Genomic DNA, 9662 nt, shown 5'->3' on the forward strand with positions numbered 1-9662 from the left:
CAATAGCATAGCATGGCTAACATAGCAAAATACTGGGAAAAGAGAAAGGAACACAAAACTGTATGGGTATATCCATGGGGGAAAAGGATCTATATCAGCATTCACTGTGCTCGCTGAGAAAGAAAGAAAAATATCTGCCTGTTTTCTCTGTTTAGAACAAAAGGTAGGCCAGGTACCAAATCCTGGTCTTTACTTGGAGAGAATTAAATCATAAAACTGCTACCCATAATGTGTGGAAATAAGGTAACAGACAGCTTTTGAACTTTTCTCTGTACTTCACTTCAGCTATAATTTAAAATGCTTGTAAATGACCGAATAGCATATTGACGGCATGCAGAAACTATGGCTACCATTTTATAAAACTCATTTTATTTTCTTCCAATCCAGCTCCATGCTTTCCTGGAAAACATCCGCTTTAACAATGGAGCTGCCCAGGAATTCTTTTTTGAGAAGAAGGATTTGTCCATTGGATATGATATCATCAACTGGGTCACTTTCCCCAATGAGACCTACCTAAAAGTCTTGGTTGGAAGGGTTTCAAGTCAGAACTTCAGCATTATCAAAGATGCCATTGTGTGGAATACAAGACTGAAGCAGGTAGGAATCAACTGTGGATGGAGCTGCTATCCGCACTCTTGCTGTAGAACCTTAAGTCCTCTTATTTGTCTTTAATAATCTCTGAGCCCCACAGAGGTAGACGGGTGCAATGAAACTAAGCTTCTTTTATACAGGGTGAGTCTTTTAAAAGAGGCTCCGTGGAACTTGTGTACTCTGTATCCACGGAGCCTCTTTTAAAGGACTCACCCTGTACATATTCAGGTTCAGTGTTTCTCCACAGCAGACAGAGTTGCTCATTTATTGCAGTAAGCAGCTGGAAACCGGGCTCCTTCCTGGCTGGCAGGGCTTGGTCCTCTGCTTGCTCTGGGAGCCAATCAGCTCCTAGGAGTACAGCCAGGGAACAGAACAGAGGGTAAATTGTGCTCCCTTGGTCTGTGTCCAAGCTATAAATGGAGACCAGAGCCTCTGCTTACTCTGGGAGCCAATCAGCTCTCTTGACTAGCTCCTAGGAATACAGCCAGGGCACAGAACAGAGAGTAAATTGTGCTTCCTTGGTCTGCAACCAAGGTATAAAAGGAGACCAGAGCTGTAGGAAGCCTGGATTCTTGAGGTAAGTATGGTTGGACTCATACATTTTTTTTATGAATAGGTGCCACCATATTCCATATGTGTTGAAAGCTGCCACATTGGACAGAGCAAGATAGTTCAAGATGGCAAACCACTCTGTTGTTATGACTGCACCGCATGCTCAGAAAACATGATTTCCAACGAGAAGGGTATGTGGCAGTACATAGCTATGCAAAAGGGGGGGGATCAAATATGTGTTTCATGTTTTTATATACTTTGTCAGGACCAGGAAAGGGGGGAAAAGCTCCTTCTTGTGTCGAACATTCCTAAACCTATGCCTGCCCCCAAGGAATTACAATTTGCAATTTTTAAAGATTAACATACCGCAAGACAGAGTTTATATAGGCTGACACCAGGTTATCCAGAGAACTGAGGATTTCTCAACATAGAGAGAAATATATACATATAGAACCAAGGACTCCCCAATACCTACCCATCCCCTCTTCCCCAGAAACAGAATCTAGGAGTCTCTAACCAGGGCAACCAACCCTGAGCTAAACCAGAGGTTAACCTGGACCTATTCTGAACTAGTTTGTAGGTAGGTCTTACTTTAATTAGCATACATCCACCAGAAGAAAGAGATGTTGCTCTGCTCAGTAAGCCCCACCCCCGCCAAACTTCCCTATTGGGTGCCCAACCTGGGAGGGGCGTGGCGTGCCAGCCCTGGAGTTGAAACAGGGTGGAACGCCCCCTGCATGATGTGGGAATCATCTTCCGCTCACAACCCCTCTCCTCCTTGGAAGGAGGAAAGGCTTTAGCATACATTCACCAGAAGAAAGAGATGTTGCTCCGCTCTCCCTTCTCCCTCTCAGAGAGGTGGCTTGGAAAGGAGCAGCTGTGCAGATAAAATCAGTGGCTCTGCTTCTGCCCCTTAACAACAAACAAGAAGATGAATCATGTGATGGGCTGCTATATTCTCCCAGTGGTCAGGGTAGATGCCAGCCTTTTCATTCAGCCCCCCCTCCCCTGATACATGCTGGTCCTTCCTGCTTGGTACCCCATCCCTCAATAGCTGCAGACTGCTCTGAGTGATCCCATCCAACCTGATAGATAAGGATATGGAAGTATAAGCATCTCATAATAATAACTTGATTTGTGATACATATGTCAAGAAAGGATAACAACCACATTTCGGACCATCAAATATCTTAAACCAGGCTGTGGGATGACTAGGTTGATGGCTAAGCTGTGGAATGTACCTAGCCTATCGCTCATATTTTTGTTCCTTATTACCTTGTTAAATTTATTTCTTTAGTGTATGTATGTATGTATTCACTATCCATTCTTGCAGGTCAACTTCAGCTTCTTTGCTGAAGAGAGAAATTGGGCAAATAATCCTACCCACCCTTTCTTAAAATAAAAGATCAGAGAAGGGGATTGCTTAATTAAACTTTGCTTTTATGCTTCGTATAAACATGTGGATTGAGCCATTTTTGTCCAGTATTAATTACACATTATGCCATTTCTTCCCTTCTGCATAAATGCTGTCATTTATATGATATATCCTATTAATTCCTTTCAGATGCAACTCATTGTGTCAAGTGCCCAGGAGATCACTATCCAAATGACAACCATGACCAGTGTATCCCTAAGGTTATATCTTTCCTGTCCTATCAAGAGCCCTTGGGGATTGTTTTGGTTAGTGTTGCTCTTTCCTTTACTGTGATCACTTGTTTTGTGATACAAACCTTCCTAAAGAATTGGAACACGCCCATTGTCAAAGCCAATAACCAGAACCTCAGTTGTGTTCTTCTCATTGCCATCCTGTTGTGCTATCTTTCTTGTTTGCTCTTCATTGGCAAACCTGGGAAGGTGTCCTGCCTTCTTCGACAAATGACTTTTGGCATCATTTTCTCTGTGTCAGTTTCTTGCGTGTTGGCAAAAACAATCCTTGTGGTCCTGGCCTTCTTGGCCACAAAACCAGGCAACAGGATCAGAACATGGCTGGGCCAAAAAGTGGCTACTTCCATCGTTTTTTTCTGCTCTCTCCAACAAGTGTGTATTTGTATTGCATGGTTGTTGTCCTCTCCACCATTCCCAGATGTTGACATGCACTCACAGACTGGGAAGATCATACTGGAATGCAATGAAGGTTCCATCACCATGTTCTATTGTGTCTTGGGCTACATGGGGTTTCTAGCCATGATCAGCTTCACTGTTGCTTTCTTAGCCAGAAAATTGCCTGACACTTTCAATGAAGCAAAGTTTATCACCTTCAGCATGCTGGTGTTTTGCAGTGTTTGGATCTCCTTTATCCCAGGTTACCTAAGCACCAAGGGAAAATATATTGTGGCTGTGGAGCTTTTTGCCATCTTGACCTCAAATACTGGGCTACTGGCTTGCATCTTTCTCCCCAAATGTTACATCATTATTTTCAGGGCTGATTTCAATACTAAGATGGTGCTAACAAAAAAAAGAAATGACTGATTAGTTTTTGTTTGTTACATGTCCCCACCCCCACCCCCGGAGGGGAGGGTTCCAATAAAGACTTTTTTACTGAACTTAGTAAACCGTGTTACTGCATGTTGGCTAATAACTTTCAGTTGTTAAGCCATTGGGACAAGGAAACTATATCATAGTTTAGGTGTCAGGTTAACCAATAAATTCATACTGGAATGAAATGAAGTCTGTGTTACCATGTACTATAATTAGAATTATCCATTCTTACTGTTCAAAGATACAGCTTTATTGTACCTGAAAATTGCTTGGCACATTCACTGAAGCCAAGTTCATAAACCTTGACATGCTGTTATTTTGTTCTGTGTGGATTTCTTTCCAACCTGCTTACCTGAACAACAAAAAGGTGGATATATAGTGGAAGTTCTGGACATTTTCACTTCCACCAGAAGCCAATTTTCTTACATCTTTCACAATACATGCCAGACTACCCAGCCTCTTTTATCCCCATCAATCACCTCAGGTTAAAAGCCAACCCTTCTTCCCTTCCACGAATGTGCAGCATGAACAGATATTCACATAAGTGTTGATGGTGTCAGAAGCTCCCTTGAAAGTCCCATTCTGGCTCACATGTGTGCTGCACGCCTCCTTCCCTGTTTGCTAACTCAACTACCAACTGGCCTGCTGGCCCCTGGTGGTCTCCTCTAATGATGGGGGGCCCTTCCTGGCCACTTGCAGAGCTGACCTGCTGCCCACCTTGTGGGGACGGAGCCACATTTTCTTAATTGTACCCCCCCACTCCCCCACTCAGGTCTCCCAGAGCACAGGTGAGCTTGGCTGACTTGTGGTAGGAAAAGAGCCTCCATTGAACCCCATGCCTGCCTTTTCATGGTCTGGGCAATGAGGCAAGCCATTCTAACTGCCATGGTTGGTCACAACCATCCAAAGAATAATTGTTTTCTTTTTTAGTTTGGTATATATGATTGTTATTATTTGCATCTTTTGGATATATAGATGATATGTATTGATCTTCCACAACAAGTAGAGACTCCTCAGTGCAAACAGTTTACCTGTATGAATTGTAAAGTGACAGAATCAGCTCTGTATGGGATGGAGCTGATGTGCTTATCCTTGTCCCCACCTCCAATATTCTCAGTTAATGTCGGGGGGGGGGTATAATTATGATGGCCTGCAAAAGAAGTTTGAAAAAGAGAGGAGCTTTTTTATCACCACCAACACCCACAGTTTAATGAAAAACGTTTTCCAATGATATTCATTGGAGCAATATTGAACTTGAGACATACCATCATCACACTTTTGCACAGCTTCACTCTTTTGCCAATAAAATACAATAAAAAAACACCTGTTGCTTCAAACTCCTAACTGCTCAGTTCTCATCAGAGAAAATTCCAAAAGACTGCAGTGGAGTCCCATGAGTTTTGGCTCTGCTCAATTCCAGTCTGGTTAAAATTACTGATGTGTGAAATTGCAGACTCTGTGTTGGCATCTGCTGGATGTAAATTCCATTACTGTTCCTGCATGATATTCCCATTTATTTGGGATAAGGTAACCTTTTCTTATGGTCAGTAAATAATTAATGTAAGGCAATGATCTTATGCCCAAGAAACTGGTGTAAAGCAAGCACAGCATAAGGTTACCTGCATACAGTACACTAGATGCAAAGGGGCTTGCCAGGAAAGGGTACTACTGTTGGATGAGCCAGCCTGAGCATTGCAGAGGGAAAACAAACCTTCAAGATGGTATTTGAGTTACGCCACCCTTTTTGCTGACTTAACAGACAGCAGGTTGCCAGGTCACTTGACTGGCGTGAATCCAAATAGAATCCAGTCTAAATCCTACCCCCAAAGTCCTTAGAGAGACATAAGTATTGGGCAGTGGGATTGGATACAAGATCCCAGTGGATCTTGCTATAGGAATGCTTTCTATATCAGCGATGGATAATCTCCTGTACTGCAGATGTTGTGGGACTGCAACACCCATCCACCCCAGCCAGCATGACTATTAGTTAGGGATGATGGTAGTTGTAGGTGAACAGCATCTGGAACACCACAAACTCCTCATCCCTGAACTCAATATTGTAAGGAGAACCAACCGTGTTCAGACAGCCTCACAGTGAAGCAGGTGGTACCTTGGCTGTGTCTGTGAATTTTTTTCGCTATTTCCCACAAGCAGAGAATGCACCAATTTGGGGAGGTATTTACCTGCTCTGTAATTATGCAAAACACTATTATTCATATGTAACCAAAAAATACAACAAAGAATTAAATAAAAGAAACCAAGGGTGGGTAAAGGCTGAATTCCTTTGAGTGCTAGTTACACTGTGCCTCTTAGAGCTGGACGTATGGTGATATATGCACGGAAGATAAAATCACCACCTACTGTTCTCACTGTGTGTATGGTGAAGCATTCATGCTGTTATGGGAAGGCATCTACGTAAATGCTGGTGTTTGCTGCTGCTGTTGTTGTGGCAGCTACAGACCCCTCCTTTTGCCTGTAAGGAAATGAAGGGAGAATGCAGAAACACCCAAGAACATTTGTATAAGCCTGGAGAAGTAATCATTGGTGGGGTTGTTTCTCTAAAACAACAGTGGGTTTATTTACTTGATTTTAAAGATGTTCCAGAAAGAAATCACGATATTGGTTTGTAAGTTTTGTACAGTTTTGTCTACTTCTAATCCTGGTTGACAATGTTAAATTTGCCAACAACTGCATGGTAGAAATTCCTCTGGAATGCCACATAGTGTTCCTTTTCATAACTGACGTGCCCCTTAGAAAATGTGGGTTATTGGTCAAAATCCTGTCACCTGTATGGAGCAATGTCCAAAAGATTCCCTGTAATGGGGTAGGATTTTGAGCTCCCCACCCCCCAGTTTTTTCTAGGGAAAGCACTTCAAAACAGCCCACTTTATAATGTTGTGTCCCATTATATATGCCCCCACCTAAAAGGAAAGGAAAGAATGAAAGCTGAGCCAATTCACTGCCTTCTCACTGCATGTTATGCATAGTGTATGCACAGTGGCGTAGCGTGGGTTGTCAGCACCCAGGGCAAGGCAAGTAATTTGCGCCCCCTAACCCATGGATTTGCGCCCCCTAACCCATGGATTTGCGCCCCCAACCCTAACCCCAGATGTTACGCCCGGTGCGGCCGGGCCCCCCTGCACCCCCACGCTACGCCACTGTGTATGCATGAATCACCAGGGAAATATACCAGGCAGGAAGAGAAAGAGGTACAAGGGAGTACCCTGCATAGCTTTCCCCACTCGAAACCGGCTGCTCCACTGGCAAGAACTATCTAATGTGAATATATTATGTCCCACTGATCCAAAGGCAAACAGCTAATCAATGGGATAAAATCTGGCTGCATCTGCCCTGGGTTTACAATGACTTACTCTACCTGTTCCCTCTCTGTCTGACTCAACTGAACAATTATGATCTCAGATACTGAACCAAAATACATTCATCTTAACCTCCCTTACTCCAGCTAGTAGAAAGTTATCCAGCAGCAATTTTAAAAATCAAACAAACCTGTGCTGCTAATAGCAAATTGAACAACCCCAAACTCACCTTTATAAATCTCAATGTGAACCTCATTGCAGCACAAACTTCAAATATTATCAACATGTTTTCGCCTTGATTTTTGCTATTCGTGAGATCAATGACAACCCACAGCTCTTGCCCAATATCACCCTGGGGTTCCATATCTTCAACAATTTATATAATTTAAAAAGAACCTTCCAATCCATTCTGGATCTACTTTTCAAGCAGAGAAATAGTATGCCCAATTACAAGTGTGACAGGAAAAATGTATTATCTGTTATTGGGGGACTCACTTCAGAATATTCCAAGCAGATGTCTACCATTTTAAGCAACTACAAGATCCCACAGGTATGCACACTCAAGCTTCGTATGGATGATGTCCACTTGCTTTTCAATTATGCTCTATCAATCTCTCTTTTTCATAAAAAGAATATGAAAAAAAATCAGAAGTTGTTTCTCAAAAGTGGAAGTAATTAATGGTTAATGACACTGAGTTGGAATACTGATTAAAAACTAAACTTCAACACATAAATTAACACTTAATAATGGTCATATTTGCTCTTCGTTACATTCATACTAGAGCCATTTAAAACCATAGACTTAGATTACCTAAATTAATGAGCAACTACAACAAATAAATTTGGGCTATCTGTGTTGCACCAAGACTAAATGTAACAGAAAAATATTTAGCTGCTAACAAGCTCCTCATGCAAAACTCAGCAATGGTTTCGCATGAATACAGAATACATCCTCAATAAAACACGATTATGTAGGAGATCTGGCTTTTCCTTTATCTACACATTCTATGGACTAACTATAGCATTGAAAGGTCATTTAACAGAAGTGTTGAAATACTTTTGAGTTGACGTATGTAAAACATTTCTAGCTGAAGAAATAAATTGTCAGCCAAAAAGAACAGAAAATAAAAACCCTACTTTTAGGTGCCTGTACATGAAAATAAGCATATTAGTGTGGCACCTGTTCTATTCTTACAGATATTATTGTATAGTTTACAGATGGCGCTCTGATTGAAAATTTAATGTGATTAATGGTATGAATGTATTGCTGAACTACCATATTTCCATATAGAAATATGCAGATTGTAACCTTGCTGAATGTAATGTGTGACCACATGAAAGGTGTTCTTGGATGCAGTTGCTTATTAAGGCAGAGTTCTTTTGTTTTTTATTTGTTTGTTAGCTCACTTTCGGTTCATTTGAAGCTACAGTAAGTGGCAAAAGTGATTTCCCTTTTTTGTACCAGATGGCACCAAGGGAAACTACCTATCATATGGGGATCATCCAGCTATTTTGGCATTTCAGATGGACATGGATTGGCCTAGTTGTATCTGATGATGATGCTGGGGAAATCTTGGTGCAGAAACTGACTCCTTTGCTTGCCCAGAACAAAATATGTGTTGCCTTCTTGAAAAGAGAAACAGTAACTAACTATATTCTTAACAATCACATGCAATTGGATTACACTGTAAGAATCACAGAGTTGATGCAAACACTTGCTTCAGCTGATGCCAATGTGATTGTTCTCAAAATGGATGTATTGTTGATTAATATTTTAATACAGTTGATGGAAATAATTGAAATCAATGTGATGAGCAACATAGGAAAGGTTTGGATAATGCCTCTTCAGTGGGATATTGTCAGCAAACTAAGTGGAGAAATGATTGGCAGAAACATTTTCTTTGGTGCCTTTTCTTTCTCAGGCCACACAAATGCAATGCCAAAATTCAAGGAATTTCTTCGGAATGTCAAGCTTGATGACACTTTAGAGATGTTTCTCTGTTTGCCATGGAAAGCTGCATTTAAACTGTGTGGAAGCTGTAGAGGAGAGGAGAATTTGGAGGAACTTCCTATAAGGATTTTTGAAATGGAAATGTCTGGTGAGAGCTACAGTATCTATAATGCTGTCTATGCTGTGGCACATGCTTTGCATGCCATATACTTTTCCAGACAAAGAGTTATGTTGTATAAAGGCAGACTTGAGCATGTAGAAGTCCAGCCATGGCAGGTAAAGTGTAATCACTTTAAGGCTGGGCAGTGCTTTTTTCTGGGAAAGAAGGGGCACTATTGACATTAAAATGTGGTGGTAGGGGCACAGACATAGGGAGGGGCCAGTGCATGGTGGAGGGGTGTGACCTGATGTCAAGACTGAGCAGTCAGCTGTTTGATGCTCTGTCTCTCACACACAAACCTACTGGAGAGCTGCTACCCAGATGAAGAAGCCTACCATGGCCATTGCCACCAGGGAAAAAATAGTTCCTGGAATGGTGTTCCGGTGTACTCCACCGGAAAAAAAGCACTGAGGATGGTGTTGTCTATTTGGAAATTTGAGATCATGCCTTGGATACCAGTCACAAAGTGGCTACCATGGTTAACATGGCATAACACAACATTGCAACATATCAAAACACCAGAAAAAGAGACAGGGATATGAAACTGAATGGGCATAACCCCCCCACACTGCCTGTCATTGGACAAAAGAACATATATCGCCATTCACTGCAC

The 9662-nt window shown here is 41.8% G+C and overlaps 1 protein-coding gene across 2 annotated transcripts; it reads left to right on the plus strand.

The window, feature by feature from the left end:
* The first annotated feature begins 355 nt into the window (after positions 1–355).
* LOC307200205 (vomeronasal type-2 receptor 26-like) lies at positions 356–3823 on the plus strand. Of its 2 annotated transcripts, XM_079948622.1 has the most exons (3): positions 356–597; positions 1208–1334; positions 2708–3823. In XM_079948622.1, the coding sequence occupies exons 2-3, from the start codon at positions 1316–1318 to the stop codon at positions 3610–3612; spliced, it is 924 nt and encodes a 307-aa protein (XP_079804748.1). In that variant the 5' UTR covers positions 356–597; positions 1208–1315; the 3' UTR covers positions 3613–3823. The 2 variants fall into 2 exon arrangements, 1 of the variants encoding a protein (XP_079804748.1); XR_013832341.1 differs by lacking the exon at positions 1208–1334.
* Positions 3824–9662: the final 5839 nt, after the last annotated feature.

Source organism: Podarcis cretensis (assembly GCF_951804945.1).
Source record: "Podarcis cretensis genome assembly, chromosome: 13".
Lineage (NCBI taxonomy): Eukaryota > Metazoa > Chordata > Lepidosauria > Squamata > Lacertidae > Podarcis > Podarcis cretensis.